The sequence below is a fragment of the Ovis canadensis genome, chromosome 7, assembly GCF_042477335.2.
Source record: "Ovis canadensis isolate MfBH-ARS-UI-01 breed Bighorn chromosome 7, ARS-UI_OviCan_v2, whole genome shotgun sequence".
Lineage (NCBI taxonomy): Eukaryota > Metazoa > Chordata > Mammalia > Artiodactyla > Bovidae > Ovis > Ovis canadensis.
This window is the reverse complement of record NC_091251.1, coordinates 110776825-110793371: the sequence shown is the minus strand read 5'-3', so window position 1 is coordinate 110793371 and position 16547 is coordinate 110776825. Positions and strand designations below refer to the sequence as shown.

General features: G+C 40.9%; 1 protein-coding gene across 3 annotated transcripts in view; it reads left to right on the top strand.

Moving 5' to 3' along the window:
- EML5 (EMAP like 5) overlaps nucleotides 1-16547 on the top strand; it is a 155316-nt gene that overhangs the window by 91910 nt on the left and 46859 nt on the right. For all 3 annotated transcript variants that reach the window (XM_069597237.1, XM_069597235.1, XM_069597236.1), the window contains exons 21-24: nucleotides 1581-1722; nucleotides 13171-13323; nucleotides 14026-14157; nucleotides 16316-16404. In XM_069597237.1, the coding sequence (XP_069453338.1) occupies nucleotides 1581-1722; nucleotides 13171-13323; nucleotides 14026-14157; nucleotides 16316-16404 (516 nt within the window). The remainder of the gene's footprint in view (nucleotides 1-1580; nucleotides 1723-13170; nucleotides 13324-14025; nucleotides 14158-16315; nucleotides 16405-16547) is intronic.

Here is a 16547-nt window from a genome sequence, read left to right as displayed (position 1 = left end):
ATTTATTTAGATCTTTTTAAACTTTTTTCAACAATGTTTTTTAGTTTTCAGTGTACATACCTGTATGTATTTTGTTTAAGTAACTTCATATATTCTAAGAGTTTTTTTGGTAACTTTTTTAGGATTTTTTGCATACTGTATAAGATTATGTCATCTGCAAATAGAGATAGTTTTACTTCCCCCTCTCCAAATAGATGCCTGTTATTTATTTTTCCTGCCTAATTATCCTGCCTGGAACTGCCAGTACTATGTCGAACGAAAGTAATGAGAGTAAACATCATTGTCTTGTTTCTGATTTTGGGAAGAAGCATCCAGATTTGTTCTGAATTTAATCAGTCTCTTCCCATCTATCTCTGAGATTTTCCTGTTTCTCCTCGACTTCAGTTTAGCCATGTCCAGGGAGTCTTGGTTGTTTCCCAGGTTCCTTTCATCACAACCTCCGTTGTTTTTCAGAGCACCCTGAGTCTTCAACTTTTCCACAGTGTAGTAAATGAAGTCAGTTCCTTTGAGAAGAAGCTGGATGCTGTGTTATGACTTGCTTCTCCCTTCAGGAAAAATTTCTGATCCAGGGCTGTGGAGTTGAGGGTGAAAACAATGGAATGCTTCTGTTTTTCTGAGTGTCCTTTGCTTTAGATGTGAGTGCCCACTCGTGTGGAGAAGCAGTCTCCTCAGCCCTTCTTGGGTTGCCTTTGAGGCCCCAGTGTTCTCACCGGCCACTGCACCTGAGGTAGAGCCTCCATCTCAGAACCGGGAGTGAGCGGGGAGCTCGTACCTCTCAGTGGCGATCACCGGGAGTTTAGCCTGAGTAACAGGGAGCCGGGAGCAGGTGGAGGACGCGACGCCTGCCCTGTGTGGGAGGAGGCACCCAGCTTGAGGCTGGGGAGAGAGCGCGCCTTTGCTCTTGGTTCCATCAGTCTGGTATGGGGTGTCCGTGTCACTGAGTAGGAGGACAAGCGTGCGTCTCCGTTCAGATACAGCAGACTCTCACTGTTCTTACTGAATTTTAGCAGACTTTCTTAGGTAAATGTTTCTTCCTTTGTTTTACCTCCTTGAAACCATTTCCAGAGACTTAATTTTTAAAAAACAATTTCTCTCAGTCTCACTGGCGCAGCAGTCTACAGTACTATTGACTCTGTCATGCAGGAAGTCCCTTCCCTACGGCAGCCACCAGCATTCCTGGGCAGCCAGCTCCTATTGTCTCTACCTGATGCATGTTACGTGGAACAGGAAATGGCAACCCACTCCAGTATTCTTGCCTGGAGAATCCCATGGACAGAGGAGCCTGGCAGGCTACCGTGCATGGGGTTGCAAGAGTCGGACAGGACTTAGCGACTAAACCACCACCATACACATTATAAGACTTTGAAGCTACTTTCCATAGAAACTTGATATGTATTGTAACTTTGAGGATAATGTTGTTACAAAGATATTTTTAAGGTATATTCCAAAGAGAGAGAAGTTTTACTAGAGTTACCTATTAGTCATTATCCTATCATTATCATATATTATTGACTTTTTATTTTACTTCTAAGTAAAAGTATCTTTAGGTTGAAATGGTCTTAACTGTGTTTTCTTTACAGGGACACATGGAAGGAGAGGTGTGGGGCTTGGCTACACATCCTTATCTGCCCATCTGTGCTACTGTAAGTGATGATAAGACCTTGAGGATATGGGATCTTTCTCCTAGTCATTGTATGTTGGCCGTCCGGAAACTTAAAAAAGGTAAGTGCCTCGCAGACTGGAGCATAGAGTAAATTGTCACAATTTTATAACCTCACAAATGTAAGAAAGCTATACTAAATATATAAAAAATACTTTAAGTATTTATTCTGTATCTGCTTGCTCATAATGGTATATAAAGAAAATTAGTTATAGCTAGTCTTTGCTTTTGGGGACCTTCTCTGCTCATGCCTATCCTGAGTCAGTTTTCCATATCATTTTGGAAACAAGAATATAGGAAGGAAACATAAACTAAGCTTTCTACCCTTTATGACTATAGATTATATGTAATTTAGAATCAGAAGCTAAGCCTTAGCTTAAAAGGGGGTAGCAGAGTTGAGAGGAGGATATTTAATTTCATTTTGTTGTATTGCTGTTTCTTGGCTATGTTGCACAGCATGTGGGATCTTAGGGAGCAGGGACTCCCTGACCAAGGGTCAAGCCTGGAGCCTCTGCTCTAGAAACGTGGACTCTGACCGCTGGACTGCCAGGGAAGTCCCCAGAGAAGGGTGTTGTGGAATGAAACAGAGTTGAGCACATTGTAGGATATCCTGTCAATATAGAACAACAAAGCGTTCAATTGTTGGAGCACGATTTTTACTATCAGGCTAGATGAGCTTCACATTTCTCGGGAAAGTGGTAGAGAATATTATGTGTAGCATGGGGATATTTTAGGAGGAGCTCTACCTGAAAAAGTTGGGAATTGTGACTAAGAAATATGATAGAGTACACAGATAAAGGAGAGAATTACTTAGCAATATAAGAACCAAGTTGAAATTAGGCAGCTTGTTATAATTCATTCAGCTGATTTATTTTTCCCTCCTCCTGTTGACTTAAAAGAGCCAGCTCTCTTTTTCTAGTGCTCCTGTCCTGTATGCCTAACTGAACATCTGAAGTTAATCACAGTCTGTGGAGCCCTAGAGCTCCAGTCACTGTCCTTCCCCTACCCCTTTTTCTGTTAAGTAGTGGTCTCTCGCATTTTCATTCTCTGGGGGGGGGGGGGGGGGTGTATGCACGTGCCTACACATACTATATTTCTTTATTTTTTTCTCAGAAACTAGTGAAAATTGCCAGTGGGTTTTTTTTTTTAATTTTAAAATCTTTAATTCTTACATGCATTCCCAAACATGACCCCCCCTTCAATGTGAACAGTTACAGTTAGAGTCTAAAACCATAATCACATCTTTGTGCATAGAAAACCAGTGTCAAAAAATTCTTTCCTTCCCAAGTCCATTGGATGTCCTGACCAGTCAAATTCAGAACACACTTACCTATCAGATTTTCTTTCTTTTTTTAAGTTGAGATATAATTGACACGGAACTTTACCTTGGTTTCAGGTGTACAACATATTGATCCAATATTTGTAAATATTGTAAAATAATCACCATAATATCACTGCACATACTTAAAATTTTTTTTATTATGATGAGCACTTTTAAGACCTGTTTTCTCAGAAAATTCCAGATATGCAGTGCAGTATTACTAACTGTAGTCACCATGCTGTCCATGACACCTCCTTGACTTATTTTCTTTATAGCTGGAAGTTTACACTGTTTGACTCCCTTTACCCGTTTTACCCAGTCCCCCCACCCCCACCACTGGCAGCCTAGTCTGTTCTCTGTATCTTTGAGCTTTTCTCCTTGACTGCATGTATGAGTGGGATGTAGTTTTTGTCTCTCTGTGTCTGATATACCTCACCTAGCATAATGCCCTCCGGGTCCATCCATGTTGTTGCCAATGGCAAGAGTTTATTCTTTTTACTGGCTGAATAGTGTTAGTGTGTATGTATATGTACACATGTACATATACGTGCAGACACATCGATACCACATTTCCACATTTTCTTTATCCTTTATCCATTTATCCTTTAATCGCTGGTGGCTCAGATGGTAACGCGTCTGCCTGCAATGCGGGAGACCCAGGTTCAATCCCTGGGTTGGGAAGATCTCCTGGAGAAGGAAATGGCAACCCACTCCAGTATTCTTGCCTGGAAGATTCCATGGGCAGAGGAGCCTAGTAGGCTGTACAGTCCATGGGGTCACAAAGAGTCAGACATGACTGAGCAGCCTCACTTCTTTCATTTCAGTGTGTTCCTGGGCCCCTGAGCTGTGTCTGTGTCTCGGTTATTGTAAACAATGCTGCAGTCAACATAGGGGTTTAGTCTCTTTTGAGTTCGTGTCTTTGTTTTCTTTAGATAAATACCCACGAATGTAATTACTGGGTCATATGATGTTCTACTTTTAATTTTTTTGAGGATCTCTTTTTTTTAAACCTCCCTTCAAGTGGACATTGTCACCATTTCACGCAGTCAGTGTTACTTAGATTCATCTATGCATGTGCATTTCTTTGTTCACCTTTTTTTCTTGTATCTCAAACATTTTCTTCTGTCATTTTCTTCTAAAATACAGTTTCAGAATTTCCAGAATGAAGATTTGTTGGAAATTCTCTCATTGTCCTCTGAATGAACCAGTAGTGTATAAAAATAGGGTGGAGGGAATGGCCTGTTCTAACAGAAATATTCTATCACTGATGCTGCAGTTCTTTAAAAGCAGATCAGTTTTATTCAGTTTTTCATTGCTGTTTTTAAATTTTTGATTGGCATTATAGTACCACTCAGGGCAACTGTTACTGCTGCCCTGCCCTTGGCATACTACTAGTCTGAACATGTTTTGATTTTTTTACTCTCATTCTTGGATGCTAATTTAACTGCTTCTAGAGTTCTTAGCTCAGAATTATTATTTCAGTGGTTTTCATTGTTCTCTTTTACATTTTTCTATAGTTTTGAGGTTTAATAACATTGTGCATGTATGTGGTCTATTATTTAGGATTTGTTGTGTCTTCTGAATCTTTGGATGTATGTCATGTATTAGCCCAGAAAAATTGTCTACCAGTATTACTGGCTCCTTCTAGAAGTAGATCTTTGTATTAGGTTGTTGAGAAGAGTCATAATACTGTATTTTTGTTCTTAAATATTCTTCTATAATAGCTTTTATTTTTACTTCATCATTAATTCAAGAGAAAAACAAGTGGATTTTCATAACTTTAAAGAGACATGTGGTTTTATGCTGATTGACTTAATTGTAACAAATACTGATATCATAATGGTTTAAATATTGTAAAACACAGTTATATCTTTTAAACATTCAGTAAGCAAATACTGTTTTCTTCAGAAAATGAATATGCAAATATTATGATCCTGAGGCTTAACATTATAGTTAATATAAACTAGAATTTTGCCAAATAATTCAGTTTTATGGTAACTAGTTATAAAAATAACCAGAAGTATAAATATACAACATGAATTAATATCTGTATTCTTAAATATCTATAAAATAAATATTTGCCAGCCTTTGCAATTTTCTGTATAGGGATATATTGGAAATGTCCTATGTAAAACTTGTATCTGTGACTTTAGCTTTTAATTATAATCAAACCTGAATGTTTTTCCACTACCCCCAGCCCATCCTACCACCCCTTTGTAACTGCTGTCTGTTCTCTGTATCATTTCATGTACCTTTTGGCCATTTGTATATCTTCTTTAGAAAAATATCAGTTCAGTATTTGTTCATTTTTAAACCAATGTAGATTTTTCGCTATTGAGTTTTATGAGTTCTTTATTCATTTTGGATGTATAACCCCTTATCTGATATATGATTTGCAGTTATTTTTCCCATTCAGTATGTTGCTTTTTCATTTCATTGCTGATTTTCTTTCCTGTGCAGAAGCTTTATAGTTTGATGTCATCTCACTTGTTTATTTTGTTGTTGTTGTTTTTGCTTTTGTTGTCAGGATCAAAACGTTATTTCCAAGATCTATGTCAAAGAGCTTACCACCTAAGTTTTCCTTTTAAGAATTCTTTGGTTTCACGTCTTATATTTCGAGTCTTCAGTCCTTATAGAGCTAACTTTTGTTTGTGTGTAAGATAGTGATCTGGTTTCATTCTTTTCCATGTGGCCATTCTAGTTTCCCAGCACAGTTTATTGAGGAGGCTCTCCTTTCTCCACTGTACATTCTTGACTTCCTTGGTAAATTAACTGACCATGTGTACATGGGTTTATTTCTGGGCTCTATTCTTTTCAATTATTGTGTGTGTCTGTTGTTATGCAGACATCATGCTGTTTTGATTACTGTAGCTTTGGTCTTCAGTTTTGGTGTTCTTTCTCAAGATTGCTTTGGCTTTGGAATATTTTGTAGTACCATCCAAATTTTAAGATGATTAGTTCTATATCTGACAAACGCCAGTGGAATTTTTATAGGGAGCATATTGACTCTTTAGATTGCTTTGGGCAGTGTGGACATTTTCACTAATGAGCATGGACTGTCCCTTGTCTGTTGATAAACATTCTGAAGTTCCATGGGATCTGTGGGTTCAATTCTATGCCCTGTAGGCCCTCAGCCTCTTTCTCATCCAGTGTAGTTTGTTTCAAAATAAGAATTCATCAGCATACATATTTTTGTTCTGCGTCTGTCAAACCAGACTTCAGCTAGTTATTTTATCTCTTATAGCAAAATTGCCTCATAATCAGTTATGTGGTGAATATGTTTGTGGCAAAATGTCTATGACAAAATAGCTTACAGCAAAAATACTTGCTACAATTAGATATAATAGTGAGAAGAGTGACTCCCACCTCCCCTGCTTGATTTCTAGACCCGTGGATTCTGACTTTGAGGTGGACAGCACCATGTAAAGATCAGTGCTTTAAAGCACATACTGCATCCTGCGACACAGAACCCTGGTCTTCCAGGGTATTGCTTGCGAAAGACTCTCTAAATCAGTTTTCAGTAAGCCATGCCATCAATTTTCAGCAGCCCTCTGTGAAAGATGAGGGTGTGTGATAGAACTGGCGGATCCCGCAGGCGTGAGCCTAACGCTGCACCTCCTTCACTATGGAAGAGTGACGGGCTTGGAATTCGGTGATGGTGGATTAGGCGTCCTGGCCATGGATAGTGGTGCTAGCAGAAGCTCTGTGGATAGGGAAGGTGAATCCGAAAGTCCTGTCTGTTCCACTGAGGATGACTCTGTCCTCTCCTTAATGGAAGAGGCTCAGTGTAATCGGCTTGCCATCAGATGCTGGGCTAGTTTCCCTGAGGAGTGGTGCCTTATCAGAGGTTCAGGAGGTCTCTACTGTTAGCAGGTTGGGCAGCACCAAGACCAGCCTTGGTAAAGAAAAGTCTGTGTTTTGAACTCAAGCATGGACTTTGCCCTTGCCACCTTTGACCCACCAAGCAGGTGCTAGCTGGCTAGGAAAAGAGCCTGCCAGATGTCCATAAAACATATTATTTTGTCCATCTAACTATTGAGAGCTTCCTCTGCAATAGGCACATGTATTGGACTTTATTTTGGACACGGAAATCTTCACAGCCTATGTATGCCCTTCCTGAGAGTTTTACCCACACGTTTATCTTCTAGATGTCCTTTCCTCTCATCGTCCAATCCTGTTTCTTCCAGTTCCTATTTATTCAAATGGTGAACAGTTGCTAATGAATCAGTGTAAATCTGTCTATGTAGTCATCTCTTACCACAAAAGTGATAAGTCAGGTGTACTGCTTGAGGAGCTACCCACTGGGGAGTTTCACTACAGTCCTTCCAGGTCACCCCTAGTGTGGCTGTGATGCTTCAGTTCAGTTCAGTCGCTCAGTCGTATCCGACTCTTTGCGATCCCATGAACTGCAGCACGCCAGGCCTCCCTGTCCATCACCAACTCCCGGAGTTCACCCAAACTCACGTCCATCGAGTCAGTGATGCCATCCAGCCGTCTCATCCTCTGTCGTCCCCTTCTCCTCCTGCCCCCAATCTCTCCCAGCATCAAAGTCTTTTCCAATGAGTCAACTCTTCGCATGAGGTGGCCAAAGTACTGGAGTTTCAGCTTCAGCATCAGTCCTTCCAATGAACACCCAGGACCAATTTCCTTTAGAATGGACTGATTGGATCTCCTTGCAGTCCAAGGGACTCTCAAGAGTCTTCTCCAACACCACAGTTCAAAAGCATCAATTCTTTGGCGCTCAGCCTTCTTCACAGTCCAACTCTCACATCCATACATGACCACAGGAAAAACCTTAGCCTTGACTAGATGGACCTTTGTTGCCAAAGTAATGTCTCTGCTTTTGAATATGCTATCCAGGTTGGTCATAACTTTCGTTCCAAGGAGTAAGGGTCTTTTAATTTCATGGCTGCAGTCACCATCTGCAGTGATGTTGGAGCCCCCCAAAATAAAGTCTGACACTGTTTTCCACTGTTTCCCCATCTATTTCCCATGAAGTGATGGGACCAGATGCCATGATCTTCGTTTTCTGAATGTTGAGCTTTAAGCCAACTTTTTCACTCTCCTCTTTCAGTTTCATCAAGACTAACGTACCATGTAGGAACATCTGAAAATCTAGCTCAGTGTTTTTCTTCTACACTCAGTTGGTCATAATGAACCCCTGTTGAGGCCATAAGTACAGATTGAGAGAGAGAAGGGGCATTGCAGTAGGATTTATTGCTGAAGGATTCTGAGCCCCCTGATCGTACAAATTACTTCTAACTTCCAGATCTTGCCAAGCCTGGTCTTTTCTATTCTGTGTCTAGTTGATGAAAGATTGCTATTCTGCACACCCAGTCAGTAACTTGCCTGGTCATGTCATTTTCAGTTCATGAAAGGAAGCTCAGGACAGAGTTACCTGATATCCCATAGTTAGGCATTTACTTGCTGTCTAGTGAGACCTGGTAGCAATCCAGAAGCTGTGTCTCAAAAAGAAAATAGTTACCTGCAAAGGAGGACGTGAAATTTCTCCCATCTGAAGTTGGTTCCTTTGGGACCTTTCCAGAGGCGCTGCAGACACTTTGAAGGTCATTAAATCTGCTTAAGATCAGCTTGCCTTTTCTAATCCTGGCCCCCACTGGAAGCTTATAAGCGACCTGATACACAGGTGGAGCAGCTCACTCAAATGTGCTGTGTGTTGCCTCCCGAAAGGCCTCCCAAGCGTTTTGCTCCTTGTGTTTGTGGTAGGTGATGGGAGGTGTAGCAATTTGTCTTCCACGGTGGAGGGAATGGCTTGACATACTCCAAGATCATTGGATCCCCAGAAACATCACTGAGGTGACAGGGTTCCTATATCTTTGTGGAAATTATCTGCCACTCTCCTAATTCACTTGTGTCCTGCTAAGACGTCTAAAGTACTTGTTGCTTCCTGCTCCCCAGATCCGTTCAGCGTAATATCATCAATGTAGTGGACCACTGAGATGTTTTATGGAGTGTCAAGATGATAAGGATCTCTGTGGACTCTATTATGGCAAAGAACAGGAGAGTTGAAATAGCCCTGAGGCAAAGGTTTGAAGGTGTCCACAGATGCAAGCCAGGTAAAAGCAAACTGCTTCTAGTGGGCTTTGCAATTGGTGTGGAGATAAAAGGGCATATTGGCCAGGGCAGTAGCTGCTTGTAAAATGTTGGGGACTGTGCTCATTGGTTCCAGTGAAGATCTGGAAGAGTAGCTTCAGCTGGAATCACCTCCTGGTTAAATTTATTATCCAGAGTTATTAGCTAAATCCGTCTTACTTCAGCACAGGCCAAGCAAGCAATGACAGGATGATAGGAATTATTACTCCTGCACATTTCATGTCCTAGGTAATATCACTGATTGCGGTTCTCAGGCTTGCGGTTTTGTTTCCATTTATTGTCTTAGTAGACAGAGAAATTTCCACGGGTTTTCATTTAGTTCTTCCTTACCCCTTGGGTCCACAGAGCTAGCGTAGAGCATTCTACAAGTTGCCAAGTGTATCTGTTCCCCTTCAGGAATTGGACGGGACCCACTGTGATTTGGAATTGGACTTAGACTCCATCTATCGCATGATCACCTTAAGGCCCCACTTTTACTGCTTGTACACCAGCAGCTTTTTCTGCTCTTAAGAAGTAGTGTCACCGCGGAGCCCATGTCTAGTAATTCCTAGAAGTTTGGGTCTTTCCTTCTCTTCAATTCACAGTCATTCTACTAAGTGGCCACAGAACCTTGGAGGAAGGTTTATGTTACACACCTACATACCTGTGACCGTGCCTCATAGTTCTTCCTCACTGGGACTTGGCCTTCCCTTCAGTGAAGGGGCTCTGAGTATATGAATTTGCTTAGGTCTGAAAAGTTGCTGGGAGTCTGACTCTCCACTGTGATGGTTTAAGTCGGGGGTTTTTGCCACCAGGTCTGGAGTTTTTCCTATTATGTAGATCAAACACTAATCTAGTAACTTATTTATTTCATTCCTGGAGACCCTGTGATTAATTAACCACCAACAGAAATCTCCACAAGCCAAAATATTGTGATTAGTAGTACATCCCTCCTGCCCTTTTTGGTGAAAGAACATACCTTGTTTTTGTTGATTGAGCACTGCTGCTTGGCATCTGCTTCTCCAGGAGTATCCTTTCCATCAGGGAGCCTGTGGTGACATTTCCACTTCCTGACCTCTAGGCGGGGGACACACAGCTTTCCAGTGATGCAGACGCTGCCCTTAATGACTGTATCTCTCAGTGCTTTCGTGAAGGGACTAGTTTCTGGACTTCTTCAGGGGACCTGTGACTGGTGGGAGGGTATGCAGGTTGCCTGTGAGAGATCTTCCCCAGTATCCTTCCCTCCCTGGGGTTCTGGACTCCTTCCTCTGTGTCAGAGGTTGAGCCCATGCATCCGGTCCAGCCCACTTCCTGAGCTTGTAAATCAGGCGTTATCAGAACACAGCCATGCCCGTTTCTTCATGTGCTGTCTCAGTGTGCTGTTGCACTGCAGTGGCAGAGTCCAGTAGTTGTGACAGAGCTGATGTGGTCTGCAAAGCTGAAAATATTTATCCTCTGGTCCTTTAAGAAGTTTGCCAACCTTTGCCTTAGAGCTTGCTGAGATTTGATCCAAGTTAGGGGTCTAGTGACAGCAAAGGAATGATGGTGATGGTTTTTCGGGAGGTTAAACGTCCTCTGCAAGCACCTGTTTCAAAAGGTGAGTCTTCCAGGAGAGGAAGCTCTCTGCACCGGCCAGTGAAACTCAAGACTCAGTTTTGTCGAAGTCCAGCCAGGAGCTCCCAGTCCACGGTGAAGAGTTCTTTTCCCAATCAGTGCCCTCACTTTCACGCAAGAAAACTTGGCAAGTCTGTGAATTCAATTAACATTGTAAATTTTCTGCAGTATCAGCCCCGACAGAAATTCATTTAGGTTTGTCACGGAAGCTCTCTCTACTCAGACCATGACTCACTCTGAGAGTTTAAAGGACCTGGGCTTGTTATTCCATTCTGTTAACTCTGCGCGCCTTCAGTGTCATCTTCTGCACGGTGCAGAGCTCGTGGCCATCGTCATTGTCGTCATGGTGAAGGGCAGCAGCTTCTTGGACTCCCCAGGCACTTGCTGCAGTGGATACTTCAGTCAGCCACAGGGCACAGCTTAGGTCGTTGCTATGCCAGTGCACACCCTGGATGGCTCGCATCCCATTTCCCATTGGCAGGGACCCAGCACCACGCTGAAGCCCAAAGCCATGACTGAACCAATTCCACAAATCTTATCTTTAACAATATGCCTCCTTTGACCACTTTAGTACTGTTCTGTATCAATCACAGACAGAAACCACCCCAGTAATTTGAACAGGGAAGTTTTAATATGGAGTGTTAGCTAATGAAAGGTGATTTAACTACTGAAAGATGTAAAAGAGGATTCTAAGGGGAAGTGGCAGCTGCTTTCTGCAGCTAGTGGATGGTGATCAAGGAATAAACTTAAAGGGTGGACCCTCCCCTCTTCCCCGGGGGCGGAGATTCAGATCTCTTTGGAAAAGGTATAGGTGCCTCAGGAACATACTGCCTGCCAGTAGAAAAGAAACTTGCCCGTGGGCTGATCAAGATCTTCTGCTATGAAGGCAGAGAAACCCCACTACCCCCAGCTCCTGTCCACTCATTAATCCTCTGGTTACAGCATATCAGAAGGAAGAAAAGGGTCTTCTTCTTTGGCCTTCCCTCCAGCACCCTCTGCCAGCAAAGGAAAGACATCTGTAGGGTCCAGCCCCAGCCATCAGTGCGTGCAAGCCCAGTCACTTCAGCTGTCTCTGCGACCCCATGGGCTGTAGGCCACCAACCTACTCTTGTCCATGGGGTTCTCCAGGGAAGAATGCTGGCGGGGAGCGGGGGTGGGGCGGGGGGTGGGGGGCGTTGCCGTGCTTTCTCCTCCGGGGGAGCTTCCCAACCCAGGGATCGAACCCATATCTCCTCTGTTTCCTACATTGCAGGCAGATTGTTTACCCACTGAGCGACCTGGGAAGCCCCCAGTAATCAGAGAGCAGGAAGAATAAGGGGGATTTGGAGTTGAGAGGCAGTAAATGAGTAACAGCCCTTCTCCAGTCTCACGGCTGTAACTGCCACCTCCTTTACGTATGATACATCTCTGCCCTATATTCTCCCTTGAGCTCCAGAGAGGTATTAATATAACAAGATGCCTCCTTGTCTTCATTTGAATTTCTCACAGGCATTCTTAAGGGCACAAAACCAAACACTCACACCTCCCCTAGTGTTTCCTGTCTCAGCAAATAACATCATCATTCAAACAAAAGACATAGCCTCTACTTTTCTCTCTTTTTTCCTGCTTTACTCCCAGTTGGTCAAGGTCCTGCCATCTCTTTCTTCAAAAGGTTTACAAATCCTACCATTTTCCACTTCTTCCACTGCTGCTGCTCTGCTTCAGGTCACCATCATCTCTGGACTGTTAAATATCAGAAATCACATCCTAGATTTCTAATGTATGCTTGACAAAAGTGACTGCTTATTCTCGATTCATTCTATAACTTTTCATTCTGTAACAGCTGTTCCTTATCTGTCCCATTCCAGAGTTTATGCAAGACTTCAAAAGCCGTAGGGATATGAGTATGCCTGCTACATCCTTCGCTGTTGGGTTAAGCCCATTTTTTGTGTTTGCCAGTTCAGCATTAACCCTTATTTTTTTAATTAATAATGTTAATATTATGATTTCTTCATATATAGTTTTGAAATGTGTATAAATCTTCCTGGCTTAAACTAATAATTGCCTATTGTCAGGTTTTTAAAATTTGAAATAATTCTTATAAAGATGACCTTATTTCCTAAATGTCTTATTTGTTGGATAGAAACTGCAAAGGTAGCAAACTCCCCTAACAGAAACAACAAAATTTCTACATATATTATATCATTGGCTTTTTATGTTAGTTAAAATCGCTCATCCTTTTCATCAGCTTAGTTTCTTTCAAGGTCACTATCAGTACTTACTTTTCCTACATTCAGAAAAGGAATGGTTTGTCTTAATTAATGCTTGGAATTCTGTACCATTGTTCTCAATAAAAAAACTTCATTATCTGCGTCTTTATTTCTAATATTGATTTGAAGCTATAATGAACATAGGACTCCTCCTCTGTGAAATCAAAGTTTTCTTAAGCATATACTTTTTTTAATAGAGGAAAATCCCGATACATGCTTTCTTTGTTTTTTAGGTGGGAGGTGTTGCTGTTTTTCTCCTGATGGTAAAGCTTTAGCTGTAGGTCTCAATGATGGAAGTTTCTTAATGGCGAATGCAGATACTCTAGAAGATCTTGTATCTTTTCACCACAGAAAAGATGTTATTTCAGATATTCGATTTTCACCAGGTAAGATCTCATTGGAATCATATTTGATTATTAATTTGAGTATGACAATGAATATATCACTGTGTGAATTTTTATTTACTGCTATTTTATCTCAGACTTTTAGTTTTTACTAGAAGAGGCAGTATAGTGAGAGGGGAAAGCCCTGTATTTAGAACAGTGGCAAAATACCTGGCTTAGGGCCAGCTCTGCCACTGAAGTTGCTGTGTGACTTGGGCCAAGGCATTTCTTTGAGCTTCCTTTTCCTCATTTGTAACATAAGAGGGATTAGATAACTGTTTTCATTATATTCCTAATGCTTTTGAATATACATTAATTTTGCTTTATCAGTTTCCATGTATTCATTACTAATGACAAAACCTACTATAGAATTGCTAATGTTAAGGCAAAATTTATTTATGTTAGCTTACGTATATTTTTTCCTAAATTTAAAGTTTTGTTCAATACAAAGAATATCAAAATTACTTTGTGTATAATTTTTGACATTTTCTTTCCATCACACTACCTCACTACATTAAAATTTTATTTCATTGTTTAATTATACATGAAAAATACTACCATTAATTGCTTGACTCATCTGTCTTTTTATAACATGCAAAACACCTAAAGTTCCTCCAAAAAACTTAAGAAAATTAACTCCAGTTGTACAGTATAAAAAATATTTCTAACTGCAGAAAATTTCAAGCAAATATGTTTCTATTATAGGTTCTGGGAAATATCTTGCTGTAGCATCACATGATAGCTTTATAGACATATACAATGTCATGAGCAGTAAACGAGTAGGAATATGCAAAGGCGCTACCAGTTATATAACCCATGTTGATTGGGATATTAGAGGTAAGAATTTCAGTAACTTACTATTTGATAAAGTTTCATTTGATTTAGTACAGCTACTTTAAAGAGACAAATAATCAGACAGATGAATTCAAAAGCACTGTGAAAAACAAACATTATTCTCAAAATGATTTTCACTACTTTATTTCATATCTAAAGATGAATGCTGGGAGTTTAGACTTTTCAATACCTCATCTAATATAATTCACATGATAGTACAGTAAGTGATAGATTCTTAATTCGTAAAGTAATTTAAATATTATTCTTTTTTAGTCATTTGTCCTAGTTTTTGCCAGATAAGTTTGCTATAAATGGTCGCTGAAATTTTAGAAAATAGTTCTGCTGATTAGGGTTTTCTTAAGAGCAGTGTTTGACCTTTTTCTTTGTGTTTTGGCTGTGCTCTGCAGCTTGTGGGCTCTCAGTTCCCTGATCAGGGACTCAGCCCAGGCCACAGCCATGAAAGCCCGGAGTCCTAGCTCCTAGACCACTAGGGAATTCCTAATGTTAATGTAATTTCCCCAGCATTCAATAAAATACATTCCCTAACATTATCATAGTTGTTTAACATACAGGATTTAATTAATATCTTTGTCTTTTAGCAGAATGTGTGGCATATGTCAGTGTTAATAATTTGGATAAAGGTTAATATTTTAAACGCTCCATTTTGAGGGGTTGTTGTTTCAGATAGTCACCTCTGTAAATATGGTATTGTAAATTAGTTTTTCCAAATACTGTTGAAATATATATTTTAAAAGTTCAGTTCAGTTCAGTCACTCAGTCGTGTCCGACTCTGTGATCCCATGAACCGCAGCACACCAGGCCTCCCTGTCCATCATCAACTCCTGGAGTCCACTCGAACCCATGTCCATTGAGTCAGTGATGCCATCCAACCATCTCATCCTCTGTTGTCCCCTTCTCCTGCTGCCCTCAATCTTTCTCAGCATCAGGGTCTTTTCAAATGAGTCAGCTCTTCGCATCAGGTGGCCAAAGTATTGTAATTTCAGCTTCAGCATCAGTCCTTCCAATGAATATTCAGGACTGATTTCCTTAAGGATGGATAGGTTGGATCTCCTTGCAGTCCAAGGGACTCTCAAGAGTCTTCTCTAACACCACAATTCAAAAGCATCAATTCTTCGATGCTCAGCTTTCTTTATAGTCCATCTCTCACAGCCTTGACTAGATGGACCTTTGTTGACAAAGTAATGTCTCTGCTTTTCAATATGCTATCTAGGTTGGTCATAACTTTCCTTCCAAGGAGTAAGCGTCTTTTAATTTCATGGCTGCAGTCACCATCTGCAGTCATTTTGGAGCCCAGAAAAATAAAGTCAGCCACTGTTTCCACTGTTTCCCCATCTATTTGTCATGAAGTGATGGGACCAGATGTGATGATCTTCGTTTTCTGAATGTTGAGCTTTAAGCCAACTTTTTCACTCTCTTCTTTCACTTTCATCAAGAGGCTCTTTAGTTCTTCTTCACTTTCTGCCATAAGGGTGGTGTCATCTGCATATCTGAGGTTATTGATATTTTTCCCGGCAATCTTGATTCCAGCTTGTGCTTCCTCCAGCCCAGTGTTTCTCATAATGTACTCTACATATAATTTAAATAAGCAGGGTGACAATATACAGCCTTGACCTACTCCTTTTCCTGTTTTAAAAGATACTTCAAATTTTATTTCTAGGATTTTTATATGCATAATGACAGAAATAGTTTATTCACACACACGTGCATGCTCAGTCTGTTGTGTCAGACTTTTTGCAACCCCATGGACTGCAGCCTACCAGGTGCCACTGTCTGTGGGATTTTCCAGGCAAGAATACTGGAGTGGGTTGCCACATTTCTCCTCCGGGGGATCTTCCCCACCCAGGGACTGAACCCATATCTTTACGTCTCCTGCATTGGCAGGCAGATTCTTTACTGCTGAGCCACCTGGGAAGCACACACACACACACACACACACACGCGCGTGCGCACACACACACACACAGACAAATTAAGCCATTTAGGAATTTAATTACTTTATTATATATTTATTACTTTAATATGGTTGACTGCAAAGGAAAATGGTTTTATGTTAAGGCTAAATTTTTCCCAAAAAAGTTAAACATCATACTGTGTACGTATTTATATTTTATATATGTGTATATTTTTTAATTTTTTTAAGGAAAGCTTTTACAGGTCAACACTGGTGCTAAAGAACAATTATTCTTCGAAGCTCCCAGAGGGAAAAAACAAACCATTCCCAGTGGAGAGGTAGGAAGATAGTAGTGCTTGTAATGTTGATATGACTAATAGTGGTTAGAAGGCAGAAGCCTGTCTGGGTACAGGAATATATGCTCTGTTAAGAAAAAGAATAAATTGCTTACTTGTATGGCTAGCTCTTCTCTAATTGCTTT